Below are 17,344 nucleotides of genomic sequence, written 5' to 3'. Positions count from 1 at the left end.
GAGGAAAACTAGCTGTTTCATCTACTTATCCAGAAGCATATTATTTACATAGGAAGTAACGGACACTACACTGCAAACAGCCACCAAAAAGGCTTTCATATAAATGATAATTTTATTGTAAATAAAACGATACATTGGCCTGGCTTTGCACTGCAAGCCCCCGGTCGGTATATATAGACTACTGGTTCAAGGTCTTCTGCACAATCCAGGTTACAGCAACTTCTCCCTGCACTGCACAGTTTATGCCAGGCAGGCATCGATGGGCAACAACGTCCTTTTCCACATTTCTAAACCACCTCCCAGGCCTTTCCTAACTGGGGAATTCAGAGCTGATGGTCAATTTGCTACTGAACAAGGCTGGGGTTGAAAGATCTGAAGTCCAAATATCATTAGCCCACAGCACATTAACTGAATGCTCCCAGCTCCACAGGCAGGTACAGGCCACAGGACGGCAGATATTCAAACACATCAAAGCTTTCCAGCCAGCAGTATTAACCCAAGCACCAATGATGGGGGTCTGATTCAGCCCCTTCCCCTGTAAAGCTTTCAATATCTGAGCTTTGCCTACCAGGGAAGGTGTGCACAGCAGGGATACAAACCCACCCAGCTTTCACAGATTATATTTGCTCTTGGCACCTGGAAATAACCTGTGTCACCTGAGCAGGTACCAACCTCCCTCTGGGTCAATTTGTTTTAGTAATTAATAACAAAGGGAACTCTTTGGAGTATCTTTAAATCCTGTGATTTAAAAACACATGAAAAAAAAATCCAAATTGCTGCAATTAGAATAGGCAAAGATTAAGATTTCACTCGAGAAGAAGCCAGTAACCTGGAATGCACAGAATCGTCACGCCAAGACCAAAATGCCAACACTTTGCTTCCTGACAAGCTCAGTTTGCCACATCCTCTGCTCCTCTCTGATGGGAATCTCCGACATTTTCCTGCTCAAAGTTTCAACAGTTTCAGGATAACAACACTCTTATAAGACACATTTTGTTAAAAAAAAGAAGAGAATACTCTCCATTTCTGCAGCACCTTCCATTAAGAATCCCAATACTAAATACTGGCTCTATCTCCCTCCCAGGAAGGAACAGCTGAAAACACCACGTGACATTTGGAATGGACACAACAGTTTATTGTTAGCCTGGCCACCCTCCTCTAAACAAGTTTATTCCTATTTTTTCCCAGTTCTGCCAGGATCAAGAGGCCAGATGGAATTCAATTCAGGGCTATCATTACATTTATGTCCGCTTGAGTATTTTTTTGCTGCTAGGGCTGTATAAAGGGACTGCAGGACAGATGCCAGCCCCAAGCTTATTCGCTGTAGCAGCAGCCTTAAGAATCCAGATCTCTCTTTTCCATAATCAAGATGGCCGTGAGGAAACAGAGGCGGCATTTTGGCTTGGTTCTACTCGTTATAAACCATCAGCAAATTCTCTGCAAAACCAGCTGCTTTTTTTTTTTTCCTTTTTAAATTCATAAAGGCGTCAAATTCATTCCCCATCCTCCCCCCCCAACCCCGTAACAGTCGAGTCGATATATATAAAAATCACCAAATATGATCTTTTACGATATAAATTAAAAAAAACAAAACAAAACAAAAAAAAAAGTATGAGGCATCACCGTTTACATGATGTAAAAAGAGCTAAAAAAGAGCGATATAAACTACATTCATAAAAGTGCATCTCCAAACATACAAGTAATGCTTTGGCTTGTTCCTGTGCCGAACGGGTGGCATTGGGTCAGGGACTGGAATACAAGAAGTCCAAGCTGGCACCCCATGTTCTCTGTCGCTGTACAATTGCTATTTACTTTCATTAATACAGACTGGAATACAAGTGTATACACAGAGTAGGCACATTTCAGCAGATGTGGTGGGAAGGACCAGAAGCTCTGGCAGGGAAAGGACTGAGCCCATCAGTCCGTGATGCTCTTTGCTTTGCTCTGGAACAGCCTTCCATGATGCATATGAGGTAAAAGCCACAACAGATCCTGAGGATTTCGTTGCTTTGAAATATTAAAAGTTACACCATTTCCTCATGCCCTATTCTCCCAAAACACAATGTGTGGGACAGCAAGGAATGACCACGGAAGGGGGTCTCTGTTTGGTGAGGATAAGCCAAGGGAAGAGAGAAACCTACATGGAAAGGATCGACATTGCTCCTGTACATCTGCAGGTTCAAGTGGGATAATTAAAGACTTCAATCTTTGGTATATTAGTAGCTGCAAGGCTTGAAGAGTGCTACTGGGCCCCACTGGACTGCTGACCACTCCTCTTCTGTCAAGGCTGCAGGGAGGACTTAACATCCCTCTGCAGCCATTTAGACTGCAGCAAAATGGTGCTAAATGCTCCCCAGAACAGAACAGCAGCGTCATGCCCTCACTTCCCTCTGGTTCAAGCAATAGTGAAGTGCAGGCTGAAAGTCAAGCCACGTGTCTGGACAATTTATAGTCAAGTTCCAGGCTCTAAGGAGATCAATAGAAGTGCTCTCACTAAATAAATTATGGAACAAGGGCTTTCATAAGAATAAAATCCCCCTAAGTGCCTGCAACTGAAACAGTGCATCCTTGTAGTGGTGCAGGAGAGCCCGAAAGCAAAACCAACACCATCTTGCTTCCACCCATTACATATTGCTCTGAGGTTGGCACAGAAAAACCACTTCAGATTGTTAAATCCTTTCAGGGCTCTTTGTCTTTTTCTGCCCCTTTTCTAATTCAATATTGTATTATTCATGGTGTGTTTAAGGAGCCAGAGCTCACATTAAAAGTTGCTTTGTCTTGACATGAGTTTAACATGAATTCCTGTTAATTTCACTGCATCATGAAGCAACCTTCAAGGTTTCTGGGGGGAAGAGAAGAGCACATGGACCCTTTGGAAAATGGTTTCCAACACCAGAGCAGAACACCTTTAGTGTTGCTTTATGAAGCAGTACTTTAGCTAGTGACTTGCTCTCTTCTCTTAGTTTCATTTCATACAGAACACTTTTAATTAACTCAATAACTCTCCTCTTGGTCAGATAGCTTCAGACATCTGCTAGCATTACAAGTGTTCTCTTTGTTCCAATCCCTTAATTTGTACAAAAGCTTATTTAAATAGGGTCAAAACATTTTATGGGAACCTTAAATCAAACACTTGCGTGCATATAAAACACAATGCACACCGTGAGGGGATGAGCTTGACTCTAACTTCATGTGCACAAGTAAAATTGGTGTCCAGCAAATTCTCTACAGGAAAAAAAGGCAACCCATTCTCTTAATTTTCCACTAGGCTGGGCCATCAAAGGAACACCTAAGCTTTTCCTGAAGTAAATTCCCAGGCACCAGGTAAACTATCTTTGGTTTAAGTTACCAGCCAAAATGATAGGTGCAACAAAAAGCTGTTCTGCAAAACTCCCTTCCAGAAGGGCTTTCTTCAGACCCAGCAGTCTCAGAGAGATGAACCAGGAGCACAAACTAACCAGCGCTGCTTTAATGCTAGGACAGATCAAGCCTTGGAAATCAGGCTCTGGATTTTCTAATGGCAGTGGGAGAGCCCTTATCTCAGGCTCCAGAGCGATTGCATTCTGCTGAAACATTTCTGATTATCCTGACATTTAGCTAGAAAGACCTCCCTCACCCCCACCCCAAAATCCATGGTTTCATTATAAAATAACACTATTCACATACTTTTGAATCAATATTTTCTGAACACCTTCAGATGCTGAATACTTAAGAAGAAAAATATATAATATAGCGAGCGCATGCTCAATGACACATGGCTTTTTGCTGGATTCATGTACTACAGATGTCTCTAAAGCCCTAGAAGACTGGAAAACAGTGACCCACATGAGTAACTACTTGTAGAAAGCTGATCTTGAAAGCTGTAGCACGTTTCTGTTATGGAGAGTGTAGCTCTTCCAAGTTCCCACACTGGTTCGGGTTTCTTCTAGGTTCACTTCTTACATTCCCACTCTTTGGGCCTGCAGAAAACACACCGCCAGCTACGATTTCACATCAAGGTAACTAGGGCAAAATGCAGCTCTGTTTGGACAGCTGTCGGTAGGATAAACATTAGTCCAGCAAACAAAGGTATCAGGCACGAGGGCAGACCCTAGGTTCCTTGGTATAACTTCCCCAAAGGACTAGGACAGCTGAGTTGGCATTTTGAAGATGCAGCACCACAACGGGCAGTTGCAACTAGACCAGACGGAGCACTGAGAGCCCAGCAGGAGCTGCTAGCAAGGGAGGTAATTCAGTACTGGAGCTGTGCAAACTGATGTCTGAGCAGCTCTTCAGCAGAGGGTCTGTGCCTGGCTTCCACAAAGATTTGCTTTAGGAAGTCCCGGCAATGTTCTGATATGTGGGAAGGGAGCTGGGGGTTGGTTGGCTGGGTGGCAATTTTGAAAATGGCTGCCATGGCTTCGTACTCTGCCCAGGGTGGTTTCTCTGTCAGCATTTCCACAACAGTACAACCGAGGCTCCTGGAAAAGCAGATGGGGAAAAAACAAGTGAGAACAGACTCATACAGTAACGCACAGTGTTCAGAGAGAACTTCCAAGCAGCCAACATCAAGGTAAGAGCTCTGCTCTGAAAACAGCCATAAAATGGCTTTGTGCTCAGCGAATGCCATGTGTGCATAGATTCCGAGCCAGATCTGCCAACATTTGCTGCTTTTACTACTGTCAGGCTAGCAATAAAGTGCTGAGACAGACAGGTTGTGGTTCTTACTGCACTGAGAAAACCGTGAAATGCCATCCGTCCAGCTCTCCTTTGCTCAAATTCTACTCTCAGTAAGCAGTTGTACTAACAGTAAGGGTGCACACAAGAGGCCCCCTAAAGGTGCTGCTGGACCACAATGGTATTCCAGGAGCAGCTCATGCTGCTGCTTCAAAAGCACTTGCTGGGTTGCAAGGTAGAAAATATACTTCTGAATTAAAGTCCAGTGAATCAGAGCTGGAGAAAGCTCTCATCTCCACAAGAAATCAAGCATCCTGGATAGGCAAAAATTATCCAAATCAAGAAGGCAGCAAGTCAAAAATGTCAGCAGAGCAGATGCATCATCATGTGAAGGCAAAACTCCAAGTGAAGTCAGTGGGGCTCTGCAGGTAATTCAGGGTAAAAACATGATTGTGAGGGTGGACATGGCTGAGCCATTCTGCAGCAAGTGTGACACCAATGCTTTCACAAGAAAGATGAGCTTCTGTAGTACAGCAATGACCGTATTTTGCTCAAAAAGGATTAATTGTTTCCTCAAGGCCACAGCTTAAGCAAAGGCAGACAGTGAACTTAAACATCCACTTCTGTGTTCTGATCGCATCGGTCCATTAAAAAAGCAGAATTGCTGCTTCTGCCTTTAAACTAAACCCTCTTTTGAAGTGAAATGCAAAGAAAAGACATTTTCAGAGGCAGACTTGCATCACTTGCCAAGACAAGAGAGGAAAGGAATTAAATCCAATGAATATGCAAGAAATGACTTCTCGACAACATTTAAAATCCAACGTGAATTTTTACACTGATTTCCAGCCATTTAAGACTTACTAGAAGAGAGTACAGAAAATGCAAACCATGTGTGCTGAAGTGTTGGGGGTTTGCACAAGAGCAGGCAGGGATATATTATTGTTTAGACTGATTTATACCGTTTAAGCAGATCCGGTTTCTTTAAGATATTCAGCAAACAGCAGGAATGTTTTTCATGTCAAGTCACTCCAGCAATAACAAATAGCTCACATATTCTGCTGTTTAGGAAAAAGAAAATTGGAGAGGGGCCTGCAGCGGTGGCAGAAAGCCAGGTGGCTCGATTTGTTACGTCTTTGAGCCTCTTGGCCATACGCTTCCACCATGGGACTGAAGTTGCACTGGAAAATTCTGACCCCCCTAAATTATGATTGGGATTGTAGGAACTGGAACCCAGCCAACGGCAGCGTCTCTTTGATGGGAATGGACTGTCAGCACCAAGAGGAAATCCACAACTCCATCAATCCAGAGGGAAGGGCACGTGCTCCATTCTCTCCCAAAGAATCCCAACTGGGAGACTCTGAAGAACTTAACTCTTTGCATACAGGTTAACTTTCTGCTATGCTTCCATTCACTGCTTGTATGGGAAACAGTATAGGCCTTTACTGTGGAGACACTAACATACTTTATGCTGCTGTCGTTTAGCTTGGTTTTATAATCTTACCTTCTTGAGGCCTCCAAAACTAACATTTTGACACAGGACCATTTTGCTTTTTCCTTTCGATAGAGAATATTTCTTGGCTATGCCAGTAATAGCAGGGCTATAGTTTCCACTCACGCATACTTTAGATCACCTCTGATCTGGCCTGTATCTTATGTGTTATTCCAGGTTCAGGCATCGTTCCTTCAAGGTTTTGTCAACATACTCAAATTCTGTTCCTTTCATTTCCAGTGTTATAAGCATAACTCTCATTTTGCAACAAAATGAATGGACTCTCCCCAAACAATCTTCAGTCCCTTATCAACATAAGGGACATAAGAATGGTGGAAACCTCAGGCCAGAAAGTCAGACAATTAGCTATCAGCTTGAGGGAGGAATTAATGGAAATCCTGACCTAAACACTAAATGAGCAGCTGTGTGTTGACATGACAAAGCACAGCCTGCAATGGGCCTAGCCTTAAGTTCAAACCTTCAGTTCACCTTAAACTGCTCTCATTTTTGATCCAGACAAAATCTGAGTTTGGATATATGGTTAACAGAATGCAAAATGTCCAGAAAAGTTGTAAACTGATCCATAGGCAGAAAGTTAAACCCTCACCATACGTCTGCTTTTCTTCCATAGCCCTCTCCGCTGATCACCTCTGGGCTCATCCAATATGGTGTGCCAGTGACAGAGCGGATGCCTGTTCCAGACATACAGATTGTCTGCAGCCGTTTGCTGGCCCCAAAGTCCCCAAGCTTCACATTCCCAGCAGAGTCACGGAGAATATTGGCTCCTGGACAAGAAAGAAGAAAAAGAATAGAGACAGCTGTTTTCATGCAATCCAGCTGTTGGATTTGCAGCCTACAGAGCTAATATCTAACCCAGAAATACCCAGGCTCATGCTATGGCTTTCTCCCTGTTAAGCCCCAGGTGACGTGCTAAACATCATTTCTTTATTTCAGGCTGTAGACAAGCCAGCTGTTAATGGCTAGAAATGGGAAAAAACTTCAGGGGAAAAACATAAGAAAGCGAAGGGTGAGGGGAAACGAAAGCTGAGTCAGCACTGTCATTGTTACACTGCCTGTAAACAGTTCAGACAAACTATACAGGGCCCCTAGGCCAATGGCTTAGATAGTACATAGTTGTGAAGAAAAGGATTTTATTTGGATACTGCTTTGGTGGATATACCCAGCTGACCAGAAAGCAATAGTTAACAGATGTATCTAATTAAACCACTTTGAACTCCTACAATAAACAAGTCAATCCCCACTTTACTTGGTCAGAGGTCCTGAACATGAAACACAGAGGAAATAAAAGCAAACTAAGAGGATACCTTATGTGTGGATACAAGCAAAGGCTTAGACATACACACACAACAAACCTTCCTTCAAAGCTACAACAGGATCAATAACTCTTTTTTGCCATTATTTGCTATATGCCTATGTGAACTCCTTCTGCCCTCTGGTAAAATTTGTGTTCTGAGATGGCTTTACCACTTTGCTATCCCACTGAGAGAGCTGAATTCAGAATAACAACACTTTCCATCCAGCACCCTGGAGACAAATGAACTGTTCGCTTTAGAAGATAGGTGCAGGTTATTGAATAATCCATTGGAAGGAAATCATTTGGTATAGAATACCATGTGAGCAGTATACAAGGTGTTATTCATGAATCAGCAGCTCATTTCCCTTTGCCAGCCCTAGAGGGGAGGCGATGAAGATTTATAGGCAGGAACAAGAAGATATTTTTCTTGCAGCAAGCAATGCTCCTGTCCCTCCAGAGCACAGAAAAAAAACTTGTGTGGTGCCTGCCACATCTGTTGACATTAACTCTTAAGGAGACTGCCTGGCTCCATGGGGTTTTACTGGGAAGAGGAAGACTAATCACACAAGCTCTACATGGAAGGTTACAGAGGTCTCTTACACAGAGCAGGAAGGACAAGTCACAAGAGCCTGAGGTAAGCAAGACTGACAAGAGAAGGCACAGGGCTCTTGCAGCAATTGTATGTTTACCAGCTGAGAAACAGCACTTAGGTCAGAAAGGAAATTAGAAGGGAATCCACAAGGAAACAAATGTGTTATGAGGGCAGTGAAAGTTAGGAGGCAACTTAACCTCATTTTGCTGAGGAGTCGGAGAAAGATGAGGAGTTACAGCTGAGCAGTCCTAAGAATGAATTTGAGGCTTGCATTCTTCCTTAACTATAAACACCAACTGCCACGCGCTCAGGTTCTGTACAGGAAACAACCCAACTTCCCTCACCCAGTCCACAATACCTCCTTTCCCTAAGGCCTGGTCAGGATACAAGACAAATGGATACTGAACAAAGCAATGTTCAGAAGCTCCAACCAGGATAGTGAATCCTTAACATTCGGCTTCTTTTTCTGAGTTCCTTTAGTACATGGTAAAAATCACCAGCTGATCTCACCCTTTATGTCCCTGTGCACAATCATGTTGCTGTGAAGGTATGAGACTCCCTCGAGAATCTGGCGAGTGTATTTCCGAGTTACATTTTCTGTGAGAGCACCATATGCTTTCAGCTGGTCCTTCACCGACCCCTGTGCCAAAACCAAACAGAAAAGACTGGTAAAGGAATGACATACCACAAATCCTGCAGTCTCCATTCAATTCCCAGAGCTGAGACCATGTTATATACCCAGCCAGCACATGAATGAATTCTCTTCTAAAGCCTTTTCTGTGAGGCTCACAGAACTTCTTGCTCTGTGAAGCCCCTTTTGAGAAAAGCAAGGACATTACAGCAAAAATACATTGAGGACTTTGTGTGCTTTCTGTATCCTTTAGCTGTGTTGGTACAGATGTCTGTGGATACGAGCAATAGACTACTTTAGCACACAGATTCAGGTTGAAGGTTTCCCTTTTGCAGGGTCAGTTTTATGCTAGTTTGCTGCAGTGCATGATTCTCCTAATTCAGTCAGCCCAATTTACGAGTTGACCCAAGTTCTTTCAAGTACTTTGGCAAAACAAATTTACACTCAAGGAATAGAACTGGCTTTAGTGATTAACAAAGAGAACGTATTTCAACTACAAGACACAATGGATCACCCAGTTTAAACAAAACCACTCATCTCCATTTGTGTCAGCTCTTACCCCTGGCATGTACTCCATGAAGATGGTCAAGGTCTTTTCTGCTCGATCCCGCAGGCATCCATAATACTGAACAATACGTTCGTGCTGGAGGTTCTTCAGCAGCTGAATTTCACACTCCAGGGCACTCACTTCCTACAGATGTTGGAGAAGAAAATTAGGTTCCAGCCCTAGGAAATATTTCATCCTAAAAAATCCATCCACCTCACTGGCGGGATGAGACCACTACTACAGCGATGCAGTCTATTCCATGACATTGGCTCACCTAGCTTATGGGAAAGGCAAACAATACCAATGCTTCATGTTAACCTTTACTGTACAATAAGCTGGTAGTAGTGGTGCTGAAACAGAACAGAGGCAGTATCATATTTGAATGTGCTACCAGAAAAACACTTTGTTGTCTTGAATCTGTCAGCTGTTTACTGAATGGCTTTAGGCAAGGTGACAGAAAGCGTTCTTTAAGGACAATACAGAAATAACCTCAACCCTCAGCACTAAGCAGATGGCAGTGAGCTCTAATTTCAGTTATGAAAAAGGTCTAAGTAGACCATTACAGAATGGACAGATAACTTTCTGTATGAACCTGAACCCATGAGATGCCTAGATTATGGGTGCTAAGAGCTCCTAACTTCTTTTCTCACCTAGTCCTGCACTGATTCATGCTGATGATTTTATTTGGATCAATCTTAGAAACTGCTTCCTCTCTTATTTATTTCAAAGAATCTGCAGGCACGCACATGAAACTAATTCTCTGTTTTATTCTTGCCACAGACAACAGGGTATTATAGTGCAAAGGCAAAAAGGCTATCCAACAATTTCAGACTGAATCAGAGATGTTTGTTGCCCAGGAAAAGTATCAGGTTCTTGCTGAATCCAGGGAATGAGCAGGCTGTACATCAAAGGTGCTGGAGCAGGAGGATTTATGGAAAAAGGAATGATGGTTTTCCCCAGATTCGTCCTACTTAACTCTCTCCACTCCACTGCAGTGTGTGGCTGAAAGCTGCCAGAATCGCTTCTCTCACTTCAGGAGAGGATACAACACTTCAAGAGCAAGGACCTGGCTGTAAGTAGCTTAATGGGGCCAGCTGAGTGTTTAAAGTTTGGTGTTTCAGTGCCTTCAAAATATATTCCAGCCTGTTCTTCCTTGACTCAGATTTACTGCCAGATTTACAGCAGAGACATGTATAACTTACAACGCATCAACTTAGGCCTTCTCTTGGCACCAATATTCCACACAAAACCAGAATAATTAAATCTTCATGGATTAGTTATTTTGACTCAAAGTGGATTTGTTTAACACGGGGAGACTGGTGTGTTGTTCAAACACTAAAGCAGAACCTAGCAGCCAACTCATTTGTATTCACTGTGCAAAAGTTGTTTGCTAGTGTATAATTTCAAGGTGCCCTTTTTCATCTCCTCTGTTTCTACTGCGTTGTCATATTATGTTCCTATTAGTTTACATGCCACAGTTCAGTTTATTTTGAAGATAAGGAGAACTCAGTAGTGGAAACAAGCACCTCTTACAATTGATACAGGGCCTACCATATAAGCCCAGGAAATGGGTTTTCTAAGTGCATGCAGCTTTTTAATAAATTATTATAATTTTAAAGAGAAAAATCCTACTCCTTCTGGATTTACTTTCACTCACATCCACGTCTAACCAGGAACACAGGGCAGTCTAATATTCCTCAAGTGACCTGGCATCAAACCAAAAAGCTGAGAATGGAGAGCCAAAAGTAAAGCCAGAAAATGGATTTTAGTTGCAAGCTGAAGTTAATAATATGGAAAAGTAATTTTTAAATGACTCCAATTCCTCGCCACATGACTTGAAACACTAGCACAAACTAAATAATGATGCCAGCTTTCGAGGACAGACAGATACAGGCACGTTACAAAGTCTGCATAGCAAAGTGGAGCAGCTGCAAAGAGAATTACCTTGCTTGTTTCAGGACTTTCTGGGTCAAACTGGACCTGCTTAGCTGCAAGCTCTCTGCCCGTGTCCACATCATAGCACAAATACACACGACCAAAGGCACCCTGGCCCAGCAGTTTTCCTCGTCGCCAGTTTATTGGAGCACTTGGAGCTGAAAAAGAGTGAAAGCAACAATTCTCCTTTGTGCTATTTGAAGATAACGGCGAGCTTCTCAAAGATCAATTCCCACTGTGGAGAGCTTGAAATGCATGTTTTACAGATGAAGAAGTGGACATAAAAGGGACTACACACAAGTTTATGTTATTCAGTAAATGAGTATGAACATGAAATTTCATTCCACCAGCAAGGGTGGATTCTACAACATCACAATCTTAAGAGATGGAACAGCAATTAAACACTACCTTCTGATACCTGATCTGTAGTTATTACATGAAATAGATGAGAAGAACTAGATCAGCCTTGTCCCATCAATTCCATCCAGCTAAGAATGGCTGTTAAGCATCTGGGACAACCTGAAGGACATCATTTATGAGTACTTGGCCAATTATTGCTTAGTCTGAGGTTCCTTCTCCTGCATGAAGGATTTTATTGCAAGGCTATCTCTAGAGCAGAAAAATTAGAAGTCATAATTCCCTACTGGAATCTGGTATGGTAGGAACCATAATGTAAGGACAGTGCAGCTACCCTCATCACCTGCTGAACAATTAAGACTAAGCAATACATAATAGAACCACCTAAAGCAGCCACTTCCAGCACCCCAAACAGGAGGCTGTCAGCAGGGAGTTATGAGCTCTCCTTGCTCTGCTGTGCTGCCCAGCTTATTGTACAAGTGGAAGCCTCCTGACCCGGAAAGTCTTGAGCCCAGTTTTCCAGACTGCTCTTGATAACAAGGCATATTATTCAAAGACCACTGCTTAAACCAACACAGAAAATGACACTACCAGACACATGCAGTGCAATGCATCCAATTATTTTGTATATAACAAGAAATTGTAAAAACAAAAACAGGAACCAACCATCTGGACTGTGTGAAAACACAGAAGAGCTCAGAGATTAGCTTTGCCACGTCTAATTTAATTAGATTTACTGCCAGTCAGTGTTTTAGTATGTTGCTTACTTTGCTGGCTTAATGTCTTTATTTTGATCTTAAATTACTGTACGGAATGGCTGAAGTTCATTAGTAATGACTTATGCTCTATTTCTTTCTTTTATTATTATCTTTTAACAATATAAAGGTCCCCAGAAAGCAACTCTGGCGTGTTATTAACATAGAAGCAAATCTTTTACCAAGAAGCAAATGAAATAAATACAGTCCTTAACTAGTAAAGTAACTGCAACATGCAAGCTTGACTATAAATGTTAATGTATTCAGAAAATAAGATTGCATGGCAGTTTTAAGAATCCTGTATGCCATTTAGATCAATCAGCTTACACCTTTTTATCTCTTAGCTGAATTTTCAGTGTTTCCTGAAGGAAAGGCCAGTTCCCAGTGCAAGACTCCATATTCTTACTTGACAACTGCTATTTCAAGCACAATCAACTCCCAAAATCTTTCTTACACACTCATATTACTGTGGGCTGTGATATGATTTGTTAAATCTTACAAACAAAGTTGGAAGTAGCAGAAAACAGCTTGGTTATGCAGATCTAGACAAGCTTTAATTGCAGAACTTGCCTTCCTGGACATTACTAGACTAAGGATAATCAGCAGCTTCTAAATTAACTCAACTGAGGAAAAAAAAGACCTCTCACAGGTGAGTCAGACAGGTCTTAGAACAGAGCCACATGACTACATGGTTTGGAATGGCTTCTTGAAAATCCAGTTATGGTCAAATTGGATCTGGAGTTCATCTCTAACAGACCAGGAACCTTCCTCCAGCATCAAGGTGATCACTTACATTTAGTGGGAATGTTCCTCTCCTGCACAGCAAGGGCATTTTCACTGTCAGCACTTCGCAGGCGCCCCCGGGAGTCCAGGTACTGCAATGCCAGGCCGAGGTTTTCCCCATTGGTGCTTAAGGAACGACTTGAAGGTACCAAAGTGAAAAGATTCCCTTGGTGACGCCGTATCCGGGGAAATGTCCGCCGGCCTGGAAAATAACAGTAACATTTCTAAATGACACCCTTACAAGTGGATAGTAATGGCCAGAAATGTGGCATCATGCATGGTTGCAATAACTTCAGCACTACCTGCAAGGACCAGGGCACTCTAAGGCTCTTCACCAAGAATTGTACTTGTCCCTGGAGGTTGTCATTTCTCCAGTTTCTTTTTCAAGACTGAATAGGAGGTCTGAAAGCAACTCACCATCATTGTAGTCCTTGTGCTGCATGGAGACATTGTAGCGCCGAGGGTAGGTCCCACCTTTCCCTGCTTTGTCATAGATCTGATTCTCCCGGTCTGAAAGCAAATGCAAAAGAAGTGAGGCTCTTTCAACAAGAACACGTTTTCTAAGGACAGAATTTTCCTATGGCAACAGAATTTTTAGTAAGATGTAGGAAATAAATAACCTCAGAGTTTTTCAATCAACACATCCCCCGTTCTTCCATTTTTATCATTGCAGCAAACATGGAGGCTAGACAGCAAACAGCAGAACATGTCTGGATCAAGTACTCTTCATACTGGACACTGACATACCTGAGAACTCCTGTCTATTATCAGGAAAGCTTTGTGCCCTTGACATCCGTGACTTCCGAAAAGAGGGACTATTAAAGAAAGAAGGCAAGAGTAAGTTTTGCTGGCTACTGGAGAGAAACCTGCGAGGACTTTAGAACACAAGCTAATACATTTGCACATTGGTAATGGTGATTCTCAATCAGTGTCCCCCACGGTAATTTCATGTTAAAAATCAGGCTGAGCCCCTGAGTATTTCCCAATGTGGGCAGTCATCCTTTCCGTTCCATCTGTGCCACTTATTCAGTGGTTCTCTGGCCTGTGGTTTGAGACTCAGTGCTTCTTCCTGCAGCCACGTGAAATGGAAGGTTAAATCCAAAGCTAAGAGGAAGAGCGAAACAGAATGCTGCTTGCAGCATATGGGGCAGTAGAGAATGGGGTCTGCTATCCTAAGAGGTTTACATGATGGGTGAGAGTTCCTGTCATGCAAACTTCTGTTCGCTTTCCTCTCTACCAGCAGCAGATGAGCCTGACCACAAGTGTTGCTTATAATACTAACCCCTCATGCTACTCTTTGATTAGAGGTCTCCTCAGGGCAAGCCTAATTACAACTCCTTGTTTGGCAGCAGGCCTTTAGCATCTCTTAAGAGATGACACTAACATAACCTGTGCCAGAGCCATGTTATCTGCACCTTTTGTAAACCAGTGCAAATGAAGCGAGCCTTATACAGCTTTTAGGCTCCCACATGAGATCCCTTTCCTACTACACAAAGGGAAAACAGCACCTTTCCCAGATGATACACACCCCAACAAGGAACAACCAGGAATTCTTTCCTTCACACACTGTAACTGCTTCTTTGTGACTCAATAAACTGTGTGGAGGATGTGGATGGATGCAAAACCAAACCTCAAGCATTCAACATAAAGGCATACACTACCTACAGGAATCAGCTTGGGGAAATCGTAAAGCTTGCAAAGTCCTAAATTACATGTGCTGGAAAGCCACAGTCACTATTCAAGTTAATGGGACCTATGGCTGTACACCAACAGCTTCACTTTGAGTGCCCTTCCTTCCCCCACAAAATCAAAGACTTCAGGAGGGGTTAATTCAATTCTGTGGATTTTAGATTCCCCAAATGGAGAAAATGACTTGCCTTTGTAAAACAACACTTCTCTTAGTGGGGTCCATATATAAACACAAATAGGACATTTCAGTTTATGGATTTCAGGTTATTTCAAATCATTAATTTTACATGTGAAGCACTTAAAAATTCATAACCTTCCACAAGCACACTTTAAATATTCAAAGGCAGCACTACTCCTAATACCTGCATGAGATGGCACCAGCAACAGCAAAGGAAAGGAAGAGAAAGATCTAGACCATCAGACTATCAGCAGCAGCAAAGAGACTCCCCATCTATCTTTGGAATTAATACAGTATCTTGCAGAACACTGAAATCTAATGCAATGATATATTTGTGTAACCTTAGAATAGGTTGAGGTTTTTTTAATGAACAAGTAGAGCCTTGTTTGAATGATTTAAATACCTTGAAGCCAGATGTTCTCTGAGTCTAGGCTCCACACAGACGGCACACTTCAGAACTCTGTATTTATAACATAGAGCTACTGAAGCACCAGTTTGTTGGGGTATGTTTTTGCCAGAAAATAAACCCACTTCAAAATGCAATTAATTCTTTTTAAGAAATATTTTGAGCTGTAGGTAGGAAATAATTTCCTAGATCTCTCCAAGAAAATTTGAGATGGAAAACAAACTTTCGCATAAGTACAACTGGCACATTGACTTTAAGCACATAGGTTCCTACCAGCCCATACATTTGTACCTGTCTGCTGACCTGTCCAAGGACTGACAGCTTCCTGACACTGAGTTCTCAGCGCTGCTTAAAGGGTCAAGCATCTGCAACATAAAAAGAAATAAATCACATGGCAATGTCAATCTAATGCCTAAAAGAGGCTATGCATGATGATTAGAGTCTACTGCTGCTCGCCTGGAGGATGTCCAATTGAAGAAAGAAGTCTAAAGCTATTTAGAACACACATTTGCCCTCCATCTTCCACATAAACTGTTAAGCACGTATCAAATTTGAGCCACTGTTTTGCTTTAGGTGATAAAGGACTCTGCTGTGAAAATGAAAGTAAATCAACTAGTGTGCTGGGTTTCATCCCAAGTGACTTCAGGAACAGAAGGCCTCAGCTGGTGCTACTGCATTGCTGTCTCCACCTGCAAGCTGCCCTTTGGCCTTACTTCCTACTTTTCTGAATGGAAACTGCAGTTTCAAATGCAAGAAGGTCAACATGAACCTGATAATAGGAAACCTGAGCATACATGTGTAATACCACCAAAACTGCAGGGTTCACTCAGAGGTGGGGAGACAACGGCCTACGTGCTTGACAACTGCTGCTGGCAGCTCAACAAAGGCACTGAATGTACACATCTAAAAACAAGTTTGATGTATGGTCAATCACAGAATGGCTTGGGCTGGGACATTAAAGATTGTTCCAACCTCCTGTAGCAAGCTGGCTGCCACCACCAGAGCTCCATCCAATCAACATCTCTAGGGATGGGACATCCACAACTTGTCTGGAGCAACCTGTTCCAGCACCTTGCCACACTCTGGGTAAAACAATTCTTCCTAACATCTAACCTGACCTAACAGTGCAGTTGATCAGACACTGGAATGGCTGCCCAGGGAGTTGGTGGAGTCGTCATCCCTGCCAGTGTTCAAGAGGCATCTGGATGAGGAGCTATGTGATATGGTTTAGTGGCTTGTGGTAGCAATAGTAATGGAAGGACAGTTAGACTTGATGATCTTGTAGGTCTTTTCCAACCTTGTGATTCTATGATTCTACGACCAGCAAACTGGCTGAGGTTGCACTCAATCCCACTATCCATGTCACTGATAAATGAACAAGGAAACAACAGCAGTTGCTGACACAACTACAGCTACTGAGTGTTCTAGGAGTGAAAAAGAGAGCCCAGAGAGCAGCAGCTAACTCTTCAACAACTGGATTTACTTTTCTTTACCCTGATGTTCATACTCACACACTGCTCATTGGTTTCGGGGATGAATTCGCCTTCGCTGTTTATGCTGGTGTAGGAACCCTGCCGAGCAATGCGCTGCTGCCTCTCAGGAACGTACCCAGGAGGTGGTGAACTCCGGCCTGTGTTCTGGGAACCTGAGCCAGAAAGAAGGACATCTCTGACTTTGGTGATTACTGAAATGAGACAATGCATGCATGCACACAAAATCCAAGTATTCACCTCTAATGCTAGGCCTCTATGATTACAGCAACTCTGGAATGAGTGTAATAGTCTGGATAGAAGTGGAACCAGGAGGTGCGATGTAAAAAGCAAACTATTTAATGAGCACTTGTGCTACCATTTAAGACGCTACATGGAAACTGCTGGTGAAGGTCCTAATGGAACAGTTACTTGTCTCTAACCTCTTTTGCTCAGCCCTCCAAGCATAAGTTCAGTAAATCAGGGAAGGCAGAGAACTCCATGAACTCCTGGCTTTCTAACAGGGGCTCAAACTTCACATG

General features: G+C 42.7%; 1 protein-coding gene and 1 long non-coding RNA gene across 5 annotated transcripts in view; one reads left to right on the top strand and one right to left on the bottom strand.

Moving 5' to 3' along the window:
- The window catches only part of MAP3K3 (mitogen-activated protein kinase kinase kinase 3), a 44,685-nt gene that overhangs the window by 7,701 nt on the left and 19,640 nt on the right, over positions 1-17,344 (bottom strand). For 2 of the 4 annotated variants that reach the window (XM_032449407.1, XM_032449408.1), the window contains exons 8-16: positions 16,845-16,978; positions 15,625-15,698; positions 13,808-13,875; positions 13,478-13,570; positions 13,071-13,262; positions 11,175-11,323; positions 9,243-9,374; positions 8,563-8,692; positions 6,753-6,930 (exon numbers count right to left, since the gene is read on the bottom strand). In XM_032449407.1, coding sequence (XP_032305298.1) covers positions 6,753-6,930; positions 8,563-8,692; positions 9,243-9,374; positions 11,175-11,323; positions 13,071-13,262; positions 13,478-13,570; positions 13,808-13,875; positions 15,625-15,698; positions 16,845-16,978 — 1,150 coding nt within the window. Of the gene's footprint in view, positions 1-93; positions 4,461-6,752; positions 6,931-8,562; positions 8,693-9,242; positions 9,375-11,174; positions 11,324-13,070; positions 13,263-13,477; positions 13,571-13,807; positions 13,876-15,624; positions 15,699-16,844; positions 16,979-17,344 lie in introns of those variants that run through there. The other 2 variants (XM_015885659.2, XM_015885660.2) reach the window with 2 other exon arrangements.
- LOC116654449 lies at positions 4,460-7,406 on the top strand. The gene is made up of 3 exons (XR_004309699.1): positions 4,460-4,552; positions 5,877-6,040; positions 6,777-7,406. It is a non-coding gene; the product is annotated as an uncharacterized LOC116654449 (long non-coding RNA).

The sequence above is a fragment of the Coturnix japonica genome, chromosome 27 (genome assembly GCF_001577835.2).
Source record: "Coturnix japonica isolate 7356 chromosome 27, Coturnix japonica 2.1, whole genome shotgun sequence".
Classification (NCBI taxonomy): domain Eukaryota; kingdom Metazoa; phylum Chordata; class Aves; order Galliformes; family Phasianidae; genus Coturnix; species Coturnix japonica.
Note: the sequence above shows the minus strand (reverse complement) of the source record. Positions and strands in the feature narration are given on the sequence as shown.